The following is a 17,551-nucleotide window of genomic DNA, read 5'->3' on the forward strand; positions in this document are numbered from 1 at the left end:
GTAGTAGTATAGTAGTAATATGACAGTAGTATAATGGTGGTATAGTAGTAGTTTAGTAGTAGTATACTGGTGGTATAGTAGTAGTATAGTAGTAGTATACTGGTGGTATAGTAGTAGTATAGTAGTACTATGGTAGTAGTACACTGGTGGGATAGTAGTAGTATAGCAGTAGTGTACTGGAGGTATAGTAGTAGTATAGTAGTAGTATACTGGTGGTATAGTAGTAGTATAGTAGTAATGTAGTAGTAGTAATTTAGCAATGTAGTAGTAGTATGGTAGTAGAATAGTAGTAATATGGCAGTAGTATACTGGTGGTATAGTAGCAGTATAGTAGTAGTATACTGGTGGTATAGTAGTAGTATAGTAGTAATATGACAGTAGTATACTGGTGGTATAGTAGTAGTATAGTAGTAGTATATTGGTGGTATGGTAGTAGTATAGTAGTAGTATACTGGTGGTATAGTAGTAGTATAGTAGTAATATGGCAGTAGTATACTGGTGGTATAGTAGTAGTATAGTAGTAATATGGTCGTAGTATACTGGCGGTACAGTAGTAGTATAGTAGTAGTATACTGGTGGTATAGTAGTACTATAGTAGTAGTATAGTAGTAAAATAGTAGTAATATAGTAGCAGCAGGAGTAACAGCTATACTTACAACACAGTCAAAGCAGTTGAAGGAGGAGTTGAAGTAGGGCCTAGTCCCCAAGCCATACATCTTAATACACATCTCTGACATGAACAGACCCAGGAATATAAACTCTGCATAGACTGGAGAGAGAGAGAGTGGGGGGAGAAAGGGGGAGAGAGAAAGAGAAGGGGGAGAGAGGGGGAGGAGAGAGAGGGGGAGAGCAAGAGAGAGAGGGGGAGAGAGAGAGGGGAGAGAGAGAGAGAGAGAGAGAGAGAGAGAGAGAGAGAGAGAGAGAGAGAGAGAAAGAGAGAGGGAGAGAGAGAGAGAGAGAGAGGGAGGGGAGAGAGAGAGAGGGAGATGAGAGAGAGAGAGAGGGAGAGCGGGGGAGAGAGAGTGAGAGAGACATGAAGAAAGAAGGGGGATTTAGACAGAGAGAAAGAGAAAGTGGGTAGAGAAGGAGGAAGGGAATAGAGAGAATCAGGTTAGATGACTGGAGATCAATAATGACACTAGCTAGTCTATGATGGCAGACTGCTGTGATGATAACTCTCCATGATTAATAGACTTCATCAGCTAGACATCTTATGGAAATTAGACTGGACACTAGCCATGCATAATCACCTCAGTTCAGGAAGTGTGTGTGAGACTCACAGAAAAAGGCGGACAGCATCTCAGGCCTGGTCAAAGTGCAAATTGTGTTGAGGTGAGGTGTGTGTGTGATCATGGAGAGTGTGTGTGTGTTTTCATGTGTGTGTGTGTGCATGTAAATCTACTCACAGAGAAAGTCGGAGAGGATCTCAGGTTGTTCATAGTGTACCACCGCCACACACATGGTGTTGAGGCCCACCAGACTCAGGACGGTCCAGTAGAAGGCCTGAGTCTTCACCATCTTACGGATGAAGAACCGGATCCGCCGCTCGTTCCTATTGTAGTTGGACCCATCCTGCAGACCACCTCGGCCAAACGGGTCTCCTAGAAGAAGATGAAGAGTTATAGATCTGTCATCCGCCTGGAAAACAACGTTTGATAAGCGGTAGAGCCGCTTCTATCTGTGCTATTTCTATGCTTAGTATTTTTACTTTGGATTTTGTTTGTCATACAGTTGAAGTCGGAAGTTTACATACACTTAGGTTGGACTCATTAAAACTAGTTTTTCAACCACTCCACAAATTTCTTGTTAACAAACTATAGTTTTGGCAAGTCGGTTAAGACATTTATTTTGTGCATATAGTAGTAGTATACTGGTGGTATAGTAGTAATATATTAGTAGTATACTGGTGGTATAGTAGTAGTATAGTAGTAATATATCAGTAGTATACTGGTGGTATAGTAGTAGTATAGTAGTAATATATTAGTAGTATACCGGTGGTATAGTAGTAGTATAGTAGTAATATATTAGTAGTATACTGGCGGTATAGTAGTAGTATAGTAGTAATATATTAGTAGTATACTGGTGGTATAGTAGTAATATATTAGTAGTATACTGGTGGAATAGTAGTAGTATAGTAGTAATATATTAGTAGTATACTGGTGGTATAGTAGTAGTATAGTAGTAATATATTAGTAGTATACCGGTGGTATAGTAGTAGTATAGTACATTTAACATTACATTTAAGTCATTTAGCAGACGCTATTAGTAGTATAAGACATCCAGTGGAACAGCCACTATATTAGTAGTATACTGGTGGTATAGTAGTAGTATAGTAGTAATATATCAGTAGTATACTGGTGGTATAGTAGTAGTATAGTAGTAATATATTAGGCGTATACTGGTGATATAGTAGTAGTATAGCAGTAATATATATTAGTAGTATACTGGTGGTATAGTAGTAGTATAGTAGTACTATATTAGTAGTATACTGGCGGCATAGTAGTAGTATAGTAGTAATATATTAGTAGTATATCGGTAGTATAGTAGTAGTATAATAGTAATATATTAATAGTATACTGGTGGTATAGTAGTAGTATAGTAGTAATGTAGTAGTAGTATACTGGTGGTATAGTTGACCCAAGTTAAACAATTTAAAGGCAATGCTACCAAATACGAATTGAGTGTATGTAAACTTCTGACCCACCAGGAATGTGATGAAAGGAACTCTACTATTATTCTGACATTTCATATTGTAAAAATAAAGTGGTGATCCTAACTGACCTAAAACTCTCCTTTTTGCTAGGATTAAATGTCAGGAAATGTGAAAAACAGAGTTTAAATGTATTTGGCTAAGGTGTACGTAAACTTCCGATTTCAACTGTGTGTTTCAAGTTCATTGAACTTTAGCCCAGCTTTTTAAGTTAAGTTGGAACAACATTTTTGCCAACTTGTCTCGTTGATTTTTGTCCAACTTTAAATATCAAGTTTACACTTCTACAAAAAGTTGAGTGAACTCGAAAAACTCTATGGAACTAGATACTAACATATCTTGAGTTGGGCCACCTTGATTTAACATTTTTATTATTTCAATGTTTTATGAATATCGCTAGCAGCAACAGAATAAACACATTTTGATTTACATACCTACAGTAGTAAAATATTAGAATATCTTCTTTCTAATTTCTCAACTCCTAACATTGAGTAAATGACTGGAGTCTCTGACATAGACTTTAAAATAGCACTGCACACAGTCAAGTGCCGCTGACTGATGGTAAAAGCTTGACTTGACTTGAACATACATTTTTTCCAACACTTTGCTAACTTCTGTTTAACCAGCTAAACAGCTGCTTTTGGTGAAAACGTGTTTGGAGTTACCTTTCTAGCCAATAGCTTATGTTACAGTTTACACTTCCTCCAATTATAATGTGGGGAGGTCAAAATAATGAGAAGATCTACCAAATCTATTATATATTAAAATGTTGATTAGTTCTCCTTGCTATAATCGTTCACCTGATAAGAAAAGACATGATACATGTATTTTTGCTAACTGAGAGGGGGTCCCTGGGTCACCAGTTGCCTGGGAGGGGGTCCCTGGGTCACCAGTTGCCTGGGAGGGGGTCCCTGGGTCACCAGTTGCCTGGGAGGGGGTCCCTGGGTCACCAGTTGCCTGAGAGGGGTCCCTGGGTCACCAGTTGCCTGGGAGGGGGTCCCTGGGTCACCAGTTGCCTGAGAGGGGGTCCCTGGGTCACCAGTTGCCTGAGAGGGGGTCCCTGGGTCACCAGTTGCCTGGGAGGGGGTCCCTGGGTCACCAGTTGCCTGAGAGGGGTCCCTGGGTCACCAGTTGCCTGGGAGGGGTCCCTGGGTCACCAGTTGCCTGGGAGGGGGTCCCTGGGTCGCCAGTTGCCTGGGAGGGGGTCCCTGGGTCACCAGTTGCCTGGGAGGGGGTCCCTGGGTCGCCAGTTGCCTGGGAGGGGGTCCCTGGGTCGCCAGTTGCCTGGGAGGGGGTCCCTGGGTCGCCAGTTGCCTGATCCCTGTTTTACACTGTAATTGCTAACGTATGATGTGGGTCCCTGGGTCGCCAGTTGCATGGGAGGGGGTCCCTGGGTCACCAGTTGTCTGGAAGGGGGTCCCTGGGTCACCAGTTGTCTGGGAGGGGGTCCCTGGGTCGCCAGTTGTCTGGGAGGGGGTCCCTGGGTCGCCAGTTGTCTGGGAGGGGGTCCCTGGGTCACCAGTTGTCTGGGAGGAGGTCCCTGGGTCGCCAGTTGCCTGATCCCTGTTTTACACTGTAATTGCTAACGTATGATGGGGGTCACTGGGTCACCAGTTGCCTGGGAGGGGGTCCCTGGGTCGCCAGTTGCCTGGGAGGGGGTCCCTGGGTCGCCAGTTGCCTGATCCCTGTTTTACACTGTAATTGCTAACGTATGATGGGGGTCCCTGGGTCACCAGTTGCCTGATCCCTGTTTTACACTGTAATTGCTAACGTATGATGGGGGTCCCTGGGTCACCAGTTGCCTGATCCCTGTTTTACACTGTAATTGCTAACGTATGATGGGGGTCCCTGGGTCACCAGTTGCCTGATCCCTGTTTTACACTGTAATTGCTAACGTATGATGGGGGTCCCTGGGTCGCCAGTTGCCTGATCCCTGTTTTACACTGTAATTGCTAACGTATGATGGGGGTCCCTGGGTCACCAGTTGCCTGGGAGGGGGTCCCTGGGTCACCAGTTGCCTGATCCCTGTTTTACACTGTAATTGCTAACGTATGATGGGGGTCCCTGGGTCGCCAGTTGCCTGATCCCTGTTTTACACTGTAATTGCTAACGTATGATGGGGGTCCCTGGGTCACCAGTTGCCTGGGAGGGGGTCCCTGGGTCACCAGTTGCCTGATCCCTGTTTTACACTGTAATTGCTAACGTATGATGGGGGTCCCTGGGTCGCCAGTTGCCTGATCCCTGTTTTACACTGTAATTGCTAACGTATGATGGGGGTCCCTGGGTCACCAGTTGCCTGATCCCTGTTTTACACTGTAAAGCTTCTTCATGATATTATTATGAAGTTATGAATAATTGTGTAATAAAAACCATTAGCTCCACCGTCTTCCCCCTCTGGATTCAGCAGCTCTTTCTTGTTCTTGGTCTTGACGGTACCTGGAGGATATAGAAAGATAGAATGTTCCAATCTCTCTCTCTCTTTCTCTCTCTCTCTTTCTGACACACTCATTCTCTCTCTCGGTATCACAAACAAGGTTTCCATCCAACCTTTTTATGGCCTGATGGAAACCGAACATTCTTCGCCAAACTTTCCAAATGTCGACAAAAGAAAATACGCAAGACGAGGTGGGATCTTTTTGTGTCAGTAAAATGAATTATGCGAGAAGTGGAAACCCTTTTATGCGCAAATATTGATCCAATAACCATCATATCGTAAACTTGGAGTCCCGCGATGACATGCTGTGTGGTCCTCCCACTACGACTCGTCAGGAAAGCACACAGTTTATTAGGCTCCAGATGGAAAGACAATGTTGTGAAAGTCACAGGAGGTTGGTAGCACCTTCATTAGGGAGGATGGGCTCGTTTTAGTGACTGGAGTGGAATTCGTGGAATGGTAACAAATACATCCAACACATGGTTCTCATTGCCATTCCATCTCCTCCTTTCCCGCCATTATTATGAGCCGTTCTGTGGTGAAAGTCATCTCCTCCTTTCCCGCCATTATTATGAGCCGTTCTGTGGTGAAAGTCATCTCCTCCTTTCCGGCCATTATTATGAGCCGTTCTGTGGTGAAAGTCATCTCCTCCTTTCCCGCCATTATTATGAGCCGTTCTGTGGTGAAAGTCATCTCCTCCTTTCCGGCCATTATTATGAGCCGTTCTGTGGTGAAAGTCATCTCCTCCTTTCCGGCCATTATTATGAGCCGTTCTGTGGTGAAAGTCATCTCCTCCTTTCCGGCCATTATTATGAGCCGTTCTGTGGTGAAAGTCATCTCCTCCTTTCCGGCCATTATTATGAGCCGTTCTGTGGTGAAAGTCATCTCCTCCTTTCTGGCCATTATTATGAGCCGTTCTGTGGTGAAAGTGCAACGTGATGAGCTTCCTTTCCAATAAATATTGAGGGTCTTATTCTGGTGACATGATAATCGATGCTTGGCTGCCATTTGACAAATAAAAATAATCTTGCTCCGTTTTACGGGCTCCCAACCAACTGTGCTATTTAGTTTGTTTTTTTCGTGTAATTCATTTGGTACATAACGTTGCTGCTACCGTCTCTTATGGCCGAAAAGAGCTTCTGGACATCAGAACAGCGTATTACTCACGTCGAACTGGACAAATCCCCATCATCAGCGTGAAGAAAAGACGGAGTAAAAGGGGGGGGGGGCTGGGTGCCTTGTAAGAATCCGCAGACTAGTAGGTAAACCACCACTACCCTCCGTGTTATTGGCCAACGTCATTGGAAAACAAACTGTACGGACTACGATTAAGACTTTCCTACCAACGAGACATTAAAAACTGTCATATCTTATGTTTCACCGAGACTTGGCTGAACAAAGACAAGGATAATATAGAGCTGGCTGGCTTCTCCGTGTTTTGGCAGGACAGAGCAGCTACGTCTGGCAAGACGAGGGGGGTGTGTGTCTATTTGCCAATAACTGCTGGTGCGCGATGTCTAATATTAAAGAAGTCTCAAGGTATTGCTCGCCTTAGGTTGAATACCTCATGATAAGCTGTAGACCACACTATCTACCAAGAGATTTCTCATCTATATTATTCATATCTATTTACCACCATAAACTGATGCGATGCTGTAGTGGAGCGGGTCGAGAGTTCCTTGGTGTCCACATCACCAACAAACTAACATGGTCCAAACACACCAAAGAGGCACGACAACACCTTTTCCCCCTCAGGAGAAAAGACTTGGCATGGGTCTCCAGATCTTCAAAACGTTCTACAACTCCACCATCGAGAACATCCTGACTGGTGGCATCACTGCCTGGTATGGCAACTGCTCGGCAACTGACCGTAAGGAGCTACAGAGGGTAGCGGTACCGGAGCACCAAGTCTGGGACCAAAAGGCTTCTTAACAGCTTCTACCCCCAAGCCATAAGACTGCTGAACAGCTAATCAAGTGGCTACCCAGACTATTTACATTGAACCCCCCCCCCCCCCCCCCTTTGTTTTTTCACTGCTGCTACTCTCTGTTTATTATCTATGCATAGTCACATTACAAATGACCTGGACTAACCTGTACCCCTGCACGTTGACTCGGTACCGGAACCCCCTGTGTTACATTACAAATGACCTGGACTAACCTGTACCCCCGCACGTTGACTCGGTACCAGAACCCCCTGTGTTACTTTACAAATTACCTGGACTAACCTGTACCCCGCACGTTGACTCGGTACCAGAACCCCCTGTGTTACATTACAAATGACCTGGACTAACCTGTACTCCCGCACGTTGACTCGGTACCGGAACCCCCTGTGTTACATTACAAATGACCTGGACTAACCTGTACCCCGCACGTTGACTCGGTACCGGAACCCCCTGTGTTACATTACAAATGACCTGGACTAACCTGTACCCCGCACGTTGACTCGGTGAACCGGAACCCCTGTGTTACTTTACAAATGACCTGGACTAACCTGTATCCCCGACGTTGACTCGGTACCAGAACCCCTGTGTTACTTTACAAATGACCTGGACTAACCTGTACCCCGCACGTTGACTCGGTACCGGAACCCCTGTGTTACTTTACAAATGACCTGGACTAACCTGTACCCCCGCATGTTGACTCGGTACCGAACCCCTGTGTTACATTACAAATGACCTGGACTAACCTGTACCCCGCATGTTGACTCGGTACCGAACCCCTGTGTTACATTACAAATGACCTGGACTAACCTGTACCCCGCACGTTGACTCGGTACCGGAACCCCTGTGTTACATTACAAATGACCTGGACTAACCTGTACCCCCGCACGTTGACTCGGTACCGGAACCCCCTGTGTTACATTACAAATGACCTGGACTAACCTGTACCCCGCACGTTGACTCGGTACCGGAACCCCTGTGTTACATTACAAATGACCTGGACTAACCTGTACCCCGCACGTTGACTCGGAACCAGAACCCCCTGTGTTACATTACAAATGACCTGGACTAACCTGTACCCCCGCACGTTGACTCGGTACCAGAACCCCATGTGTTACATTACAAATGACCTGGACTAACCTGTACCCCGCACGTTGACTCTGTACCGGAACCCCCTGTGTAACTTTACAAATGACCTGGACTAACCTGTACCCCCGCACGTTGACTCGGTACCGGAAGCCCCTGTGTTACATTACAAATGACCTGGACTAACCTGTACCCCCGCACGTTGACTCGGTACCGGAACCCCCTGTGTTACATTACAAATGACCTGGACTAACCTGTACCCCGCACGTTGACTCGGTACCGGAACCCCCTGTGTTACATTACAAATGACCTGGACTAACCTGTACCCCCGCACGTTGACTCGGTACCGGAACCCCCTGTGTTACATTACAAATGACCTGGACTAACCTGTACCCCCGCATGTTGACTCGGTACCAGAACCTCCTGTGTTACATTACAAATGACCTGGACTAACCTGTACCCCCGCACGTTGACTCGGTACCAGAACCCCATGTGTTACATTACAAATGACCTGGACTAACCTGTACCCCCGCACGTTGACTCTGTACCGGAACCCCCTGTGTAACTTTACAAATGACCTGGACTAACCTGTACCCCCGCACGTTGACTCGGTACCGGAAGCCCCTGTGTTACATTACAAATGACCTGGACTAACCTGTACCCCCGCATGTTGACTCGGTACCGGAACCCCCTGTATTACATTACAAATGACCTGGACTAACCTGTACCCCCGCACGTTGACTCGGTACCGGAACCCCCTGTATTACATTACAAATGACCTGGACTAACCTGTACCCCCGCATGTTGACTCGGTACCGGAACCCCTGTGTTACATTACAAATGACCTGGACTAACCTGTACCCCGCACGTTGACTCGGTACCAGAACCCCCTGTGTTACTTTACAAATGACCTGGACTAACCTGTACCCCCGCACGTTGACTCGGTACCGGAACCCCCTGTGTTACTTTACAAATGACCTGGACTAACCTGTACCCCCGCACGTTGACTCGGTACCAGAACCCCATGTGTTACATTACAAATGACCTGGACTAACCTGTACCCCCGCACGTTGACTCTGTACCGGAACCCCCTGTGTAACTTTACAAATGACCTGGACTAACCTGTACCCCCGCACGTTGACTCGGTACCGGAAGCCCCTGTGTTACATTACAAATGACCTGGACTAACCTGTACCCCCGCACGTTGACTCGGTACCGGAACCCCCTGTGTTACATTACAAATGACCTGGACTAACCTGTACCCCCGCACGTTGACTCGGTACCGGAACCCCCTGTGTTACATTACAAATGACCTGGACTAACCTGTACCCCCGCACGTTGACTCGGTACCGGAACCCCCTGTGTTACATTACAAATGACCTGGACTAACCTGTACCCCCGCATGTTGACTCGGTACCAGAACCTCCTGTGTTACATTACAAATGACCTGGACTAACCTGTACCCCCGCACGTTGACTCGGTACCAGAACCCCATGTGTTACATTACAAATGACCTGGACTAACCTGTACCCCCGCACGTTGACTCTGTACCGGAACCCCCTGTGTAACTTTACAAATGACCTGGACTAACCTGTACCCCCGCACGTTGACTCTGTACCGGAACCCCCTGTGTAACTTTACAAATGACCTGGACTAACCTGTACCCCCGCACGTTGACTCGGTACCGGAAGCCCCTGTGTTACATTACAAATGACCTGGACTAACCTGTACCCCCGCATGTTGACTCGGTACCGGAACCCCCTGTATTACATTACAAATGACCTGGACTAACCTGTACCCCGCACGTTGACTCTGTACCGGAACCCCTGTGTAACTTTACAAATGACCTGGACTAACCTGTACCCCGCGTTGACTCGGTACCGGAAGCCCCTGTGTTACATTACAAATGACCTGGACTAACCTGTACCCCCGCATGTTGACTCGGTACCGGAACCCCTGTATTACATTACAAATGACCTGGACTAACCTGTACCCCGCACGTTGACTCGGTACCGGAACCCCTGTGTTACTTTACAAATGACCTGGACTAACCTGTTCCCCGCACGTTGACTCGGTACCAGAACCCCATGTGTTACATTACAAATGACCTGGACTAACCTGTACCCCGCACGTTGACTCTGTACCGGAACCCCTGTGTAACTTTACAAATGACCTGGACTAACCTGTACCCCGCACGTTGACTCGGTACCGGAAGCCCCTGTGTTACATTACAAATGACCTGGACTAACCTGTACCCCGCACGTTGACTCGGTACCGGAACCCCCTGTGTTACATTACAAATGACCTGGACTAACCTGTACCCCGCACGTTGACTCGGTACCGGAACCCCTGTGTTACATTACAAATGACCTGGACTAACCTGTACCCCGCACGTTGACTCGGTACCGGAACCCCTGTGTTACATTACAAATGACCTGGACTAACCTGTACCCCCGCATGTTGACTCGGTACCAGAACCTCCTGTGTTACATTACAAATGACCTGGACTAACCTGTACCCCCGCAACTCGGTACCAGAACCCCATGTGTTACATTACAAATGACCTGGACTAACCTGTACCCCCGCACGTTGACTCTGTACCGGAACCCCCTGTGTAACTTTACAAATGACCTGACTAACCTGTACCCCGACTAACCTGTTGACTCCTGTACCCCCGGTTGACCGGAAGCCCCTGTGTTACATTACAAATGACCTGGACTAACCTGTACCCCCGCACGTTGACTCGGTACCGGAACCCCTGTATTACATTACAAATGACCTGGACTAACCTGTACCCCGCACGTTGACTCGGTACCGGAACCCCCTGTGTTACTTTACAAATGACCTGGACTAACCTGTACCCCCGCACGTTGACTCGGTACCGGAACCCCTGTGTTACTTTACAAATGACCTGGACTAACCTGTACAAACTGACCCCCTGTGTTACTTTACAAATGACCTGGACTAACCTGTACCCCACGTTGACTCGGTACGTGTGTTACTTTACAAATGACCTGGACTAACCTGTACCCCCGCACGTTGACTCGGTACCAGAACCCCTGTGTAACTTTACAAATGACCTGGACTAACCTGTACCCCCGCACGTTGACTCGGTACCGGAAGCCCCTGTGTTACATTACAAATGACCTGGACTAACCTGTACCCCCGCATGTTGACTCGGTACCGAACCCCTGTATTACATTACAAATGACCTGGACTAACCTGTACCCCGCACGTTGACTCTGTACCGGAACCCCCTGTGTAACTTTACAAATGACCTGGACTAACCTGTACCCCCGCACGTTGACTCGGTACCGGAAGCCCCTGTGTTACATTACAAATGACCTGGACTAACCTGTACCCCCGCATGTTGACTCGGTACCGGAACCCCCTGTATTACATTACAAATGACCTGGACTAACCTGTACCCCCGCACGTTGACTCGGTACCGGAACCCCCTGTGTTACTTTACAAATGACCTGGACTAACCTGTTCCCCCGCACGTTGACTCGGTACCAGAACCCCATGTGTTACATTACAAATGACCTGGACTAACCTGTACCCCGCACGTTGACTCTGTACCGGAACCCCTGTGTAACTTTACAAATGACCTGGACTAACCTGTACCCCCGCACGTTGACTCGGTACCGGAAGCCCCTGTGTTACATTACAAATGACCTGGACTAACCTGTACCCCCGCACGTTGACTCGGTACCGGAAGCCCCTGTGTTACTTTACAAATGACTTGGACTAACCTGTACCCCCGCACGTTGACTCGGTACCGGAACCCCCTGTGTTACTTTACAAATGACCTGGACTAACCTGTACCCCCGCACGTTGACTCGGTACCGGAACCCCCTGTGTTACATTACAAATGACCTGGACTAACCTGTACCCCCGCACGTTGACTCGGTACCGGAACCCCCTGTGTTACATTACAAATGACCTGGACTAACCTGTACCCCCGCACATTGACTCGGTACCGGAAGCCCCTGTGTTACTTTACAAATGACCTGGACTAACCTGTACCCCGCACGTTTACTCTGTACCGGAAGCCCCTGTGTTACTTTACAAATGACCTGGACTAACCTGTACCCCCGCACGTTGACTCGGTACCGGAAGCCCCTGTGTTACTTTACAAATGACCTGGACTAACCTGTACCCCGCACGTTTACTCTGTACCGGAAGCCCCTGTGTTACATTACAAATGACCTGGACTAACCTGTACCCCCGCACGTTGACTCGGTACCGGAAGCCCCTGTGTTACTTTACAAATGACCTGGACTAACCTGTACCCCCGCACGTTGACTCGGTACCGGAAGCCCCTGTGTTACATTACAAATGACCTGGACTAACCTGTACCCCCGCACGTTGACTCGGTACCGGAACCCCCTGTGTTACTTTACAAATGACCTGGACTAACCTGTACCCCCGCACGTTGACTCGGTACCAGAAGCCCCTGTGTTACTTTACAAATGACCTGGACTAGCCTGTACACCCGCACGTTGACTCGGTACCGGAACCCCCTGTGTAACTTTACAAATGACCTGGACTAACCTCGCTCTGGATAAGAGCGTCTGCTAAATGACTTAAATGTAAATGTAAATGTAACCTGTACCCCCGCACGTTGACTCGGTACCGGAAGCCCCTGTGTTACTTTACAAATGACCTGGACTAACCTGTACCCCGCACGTTGACTCGGTACCGGAAGCCCCTGTGTTACTTTACAAATGACCTGGACTAACCTGTACCCCGCACGTTGACTCGGTACCGAAGCCCCTGTGTTACTTTACAAATGACCTGGACTAACCTGTACCCCGCACGTTGACTCGGTACCGAAGCCCCTGTGTTACTTTACAAATGACCTGGACTAACCTGTACCCCGCACGTTGACTCGGTACCGGAAGCCCCTGTGTTACTTTACAAATGACCTGGACTAACCTGTACCCCCGCACGTTGACTCGGTACCGAAGCCCCTGTGTTACTTTACAAATGACCTGGACTAACCTGTACCCCCGCACGTTGACTCGGTACCAGAACCCCCTGTGTTACTTTACAAATGACCTGGACTAACCTGTACCCCGCACGTTGACTCGGTACCAGAACCCCCTGTGTTACTTTACAAATGACCTGGACTAACCTGTACCCCCGCACGTTGACTCGGTACCGGAAGCCCCTGTGTTACTTTACAAATGACCTGGACTAACCTGTACCCCGTTGACTCTGTACCGGAAGCCCCTGTGTTACTTTACAAATGACCTGGACTAACCTGTACCCCCGCACGTTGACTCGGTACCGGAAGCCCCTGTGTTACTTTACAAATGACCTGGACTAACCTGTACCCCGCACGTTGACTCTGTACCGGAAGCCCCTGTGTTACTTTACAAATGACCTGGACTAACCTGTACCCCCGCACGTTGACTCGGTACCGGAACCCCCTGTGTTACTTTACAAATGACCTGGACTAACCTGTACCCCCGCACGTTGACTCGGTACCAGAAGCCCCTGTGTTACTTTACAAATGACCTGGACTAGCCTGTACACCCGCACGTTGACTCGGTACCGGAACCCCCTGTGTAACTTTACAAATGACCTGGACTAACCTCGCTCTGGATAAGAGCGTCTGCTAAATGACTTAAATGTAAATGTAAATGTAACCTGTACCCCCGCACGTTGACTCGGTACCGGAAGCCCCTGTGTTACTTTACAAATGACCTGGACTAACCTGTACCCCCGCACGTTGACTCGGTACCGGAAGCCCCTGTGTTACTTTACAAATGACCTGGACTAACCTGTACCCCCGCACGTTGACTCGGTACCGGAAGCCCCTGTGTTACTTTACAAATGACCTGGACTAACCTGTACCCCCGCACGTTGACTCGGTACCGGAAGCCCCTGTGTTACTTTACAAATGACCTGGACTAACCTGTACCCCCGCACGTTGACTCGGTACCGGAAGCCCCTGTGTTACTTTACAAATGACCTGGACTAACCTGTACCCCCGCACGTTGACTCGGTACCAGAACCCCCTGTGTTACTTTACAAATGACCTGGACTAACCTGTACCCCGCACGTTGACTCGGTACCAGAACCCCCTGTGTTACTTTACAAATGACCTGGACTAACCTGTACCCCGCACGTTGACTCGGTAACAGAACCCCCTGTGTTACTTTACAAATGACCTGGACTAACCTGTACCCCCGCACGTTGACTCGGTACCGGAAGCCCCTGTGTTACTTTACAAATGACCTGGACTAACCTGTACCCCGCACGTTGACTCTGTACCGGAAGCCCCTGTGTTACTTTACAAATGACCTGGACTAACCTGTACCCCCGCACGTTGACTCGGTACCGGAAGCCCCTGTGTTACTTTACAAATGACCTGGACTAACCTGTACCCCGCACGTTGACTCTGTACCGGAAGCCCCTGTGTTACTTTACAAATGACCTGGACTAACCTGTACCCCCGCACGTTGACTCGGTACCGGAAGCCCCTGTGTTACTTTACAAATGACCTGGACTAACCTGTACCCCCGCACGTTGAGTCGGTACCGGAAGCCCCTGTGTTACTTTACAAATGACCTGGACTAACCTGTACCCCGCACGTTGACTCGGTACCGGAACCCCCTGTGTAACTTTACAAATGACCTGGACTAACCTGTACCCCCGCACGTTGACTCGGTACCGGAAGCCCCTGTGTTACTTTACAAATGACCTGGACTAACCTGTACCCCCGCACGTTGACTCGGTACCGGAAGCCCCTGTGTTACTTTACAAATGACCTGGACTAACCTGTACCCCCGCACGTTGACTCGGTACCAGAACCCCCTGTGTTACATTACAAATGACCTGGACTAACCTGTACCCCGCACGTTGACTCGGTACCAGAACCCCCTGTGTTACTTTACAAATGACCTGGACTAACCTGTACCCCCGCACGTTGACTCGGTAACAGAACCCCCTGTGTTACATTACAAATGACCTGGACTAACCTGTACCCCCGCACGTTGACTCGGTACCAGAACCCCCTGTGTTACTTTACAAATGACCTGGACTAACCTGTACCCCGCACGTTGACTCGGTACCAGAACCCCCTGTGTTACATTACAAATGACCTGGACTAACCTGTACCCCCGCACGTTGACTCTGTACCAGAAGCCCCTGTGTTACTTTACAAATGACCTGGACTAACCTGTACCCCCGCACGTTGACTCGGTACCAGAAGCCCCTGTGTTACTTTACAAATGACCTGGACTAACCTGTACCCCGCACGTTGACTCGGTACCAGAACCCCTGTGTTACATTACAAATGACCTGGACTAACCTGTACCCCGCACGTTGACTCGGTACCAGAAGCCCCTGTGTTACTTTACAAATGACCTGGACTAACCTGTACCCCAAGACGTTGACTCGGTACCGGAAGCCCCTGTGTTACTTTACAAATGACCTGGACTAACCTGTACCCCGCACGTTGACTCGGTACCAGAACCCCTGTGTTACTTTACAAATGACCTGGACTAACCTGTACCCCGCACGTTGACTCGGTACCAGAACCCCCTGTGTTACTTTACAAATGACCTGGACTAACCTGTACCCCCGCACGTTGACTCGGTACCAGAACCCCCTGTGTTACTTTACAAATGACCTGGACTAACCTGTACCCCACACGTTGACTCTGTACCGGAAGCCCCTGTGTTACTTTACAAATGACCTGGACTAACCTGTACCCCCGCACGTTGACTCGGTACCAGAACCCCCTGTGTTACATTACAAATGACCTGGACTAACCTGTACCCCCGCACGTTGACTCGGTACCAGAAGCCCCTGTGTTACTTTACAAATGACCTGGACTAACCTGTACCCCCGCACGTTGACTCTGTACCGGAAGCCCCTGTGTTACTTTACAAATGACCTGGACTAACCTGTACCCCCGCACGTTGACTCGGTACCAGAACCCCCTGTGTTACATTACAAATGACCTGGACTAACCTGTACCCCCGCACGTTGACTCGGTACCAGAACCCCCTGTGTTACTTTTTGATTTGACTCTATTTTTTTAACTTTAGTTTATTTAGTAAATATTTGATTAACTCTATTTCTTCAACTGCATTGTTAAGGGCTTGTAAGTGAACATCTCACAGTAAGGTCTACCTACACCTGTTGTATTTGGTGCATTTGACAATACACAGAGTGGACACACTCACTATATAACACACATTGTTTTGTGAGAAAACCATCCGTACAGTTGGAAATGCGATGGAAACCCATTTAACTTGTAGTTTTTATACAGTAAATGGGAATTTAACCGCAAAAATATTTGTATGTGGACTACATCATCACGTACAGCCTTTAATATGCAACAAGTTGATGTGACAGAAACATCTCTGGAGGGAAAAAGCACCGGGGGTGGGGGGGCGGGGGGATAAGAAAATCTATCGCCAGTTGGATGGAAATCTAGCTTCTTTCACAAATGGTTCTTTCTCTCAACCAACATGATTCTCTCATACACTTTCTGTCTGTCTCTCAACCAACATGATTCTCTCATACACTTTCTGTCTGTCTCTCAACCAACATGATTCTCTCATACACTTTCTGTTTGTCTCTCAACCAACATGATTCTCTCATACACTTTCTGTCTCTCTCTCAACCAACATGATTCTCTCATACACTTTCTGTTTGTCTCTCAACCAACATGATTCTCTCATACACTTTCTGTCTCTCTCTCAACCAACATGATTCTCTCATACACTTTCTGTCTCTCTCTCAACCAACATGATTCTCTCATACACTTTCTGTCTCTCTCTCAACCAACATGATTCTCTCATACACTTTCTGTCTGTCTCTCAACCAACATGATTCTCTCATACACTTTCTGTTTGTCTCTCAACCAACATGATTCTCTCATACACTTTCTGTCTCTCTCTCAACCAACATGATTCTCTCATACACTTTCTGTCTCTCTCTCAACCAACATGATTCTCTCATACACTTTCTGTCTCTCTCTCAACCAACATGATTCTCTCATACACTTTCTGTCTCTCTCTCAACCAACATGATTCTCTCATACACTTTCTGTCTCTCTCTCAACCAACATGATTCTCTCATACACTTTCTGTCTCTCTCTCTCAACCAACATGATTCTCTCATACACTTTCTGTCTGTCTCTCAACCAACATGACTCTCTCATACACTTTCTGTCTCTCTCTCAACCAACATGACTCTCTCATACACTTTCTGTCTCTCTCTCAACCAACATGATTCTCTCATACACTTTCTGTCTCTCTCTCAACCAACATGATTCTCTCATACACTTTCTGTCTCTCTCTCAACCAACATGATTCTCTCATACACTTTCTGTCTCTCTCTCAACCAACATGAT

At 47.8% G+C, this 17,551-nt stretch overlaps 1 protein-coding gene across 1 annotated transcript in view; it reads right to left on the bottom strand.

Annotated features, from left to right (window-relative positions):
• LOC115127811 (voltage-dependent P/Q-type calcium channel subunit alpha-1A-like) overlaps positions 1–17,551 on the bottom strand; it is a 116,296-nt gene that overhangs the window by 82,146 nt on the left and 16,599 nt on the right. The window contains exons 8-12 of the mRNA XM_065000685.1: positions 4,056–4,273; positions 3,868–4,008; positions 3,549–3,786; positions 1,407–1,601; positions 657–769 (exon numbers count right to left, since the gene is read on the bottom strand). Of these exons, the coding sequence (XP_064856757.1) occupies positions 657–769; positions 1,407–1,601; positions 3,549–3,786; positions 3,868–4,008; positions 4,056–4,273 (905 nt within the window). The remainder of the gene's footprint in view (positions 1–656; positions 770–1,406; positions 1,602–3,548; positions 3,787–3,867; positions 4,009–4,055; positions 4,274–17,551) is intronic.

The sequence above is a fragment of the Oncorhynchus nerka genome, linkage group LG15 (assembly GCF_034236695.1).
Source record: "Oncorhynchus nerka isolate Pitt River linkage group LG15, Oner_Uvic_2.0, whole genome shotgun sequence".
Taxonomy (NCBI): Eukaryota; Metazoa; Chordata; class Actinopteri; order Salmoniformes; family Salmonidae; genus Oncorhynchus; species Oncorhynchus nerka.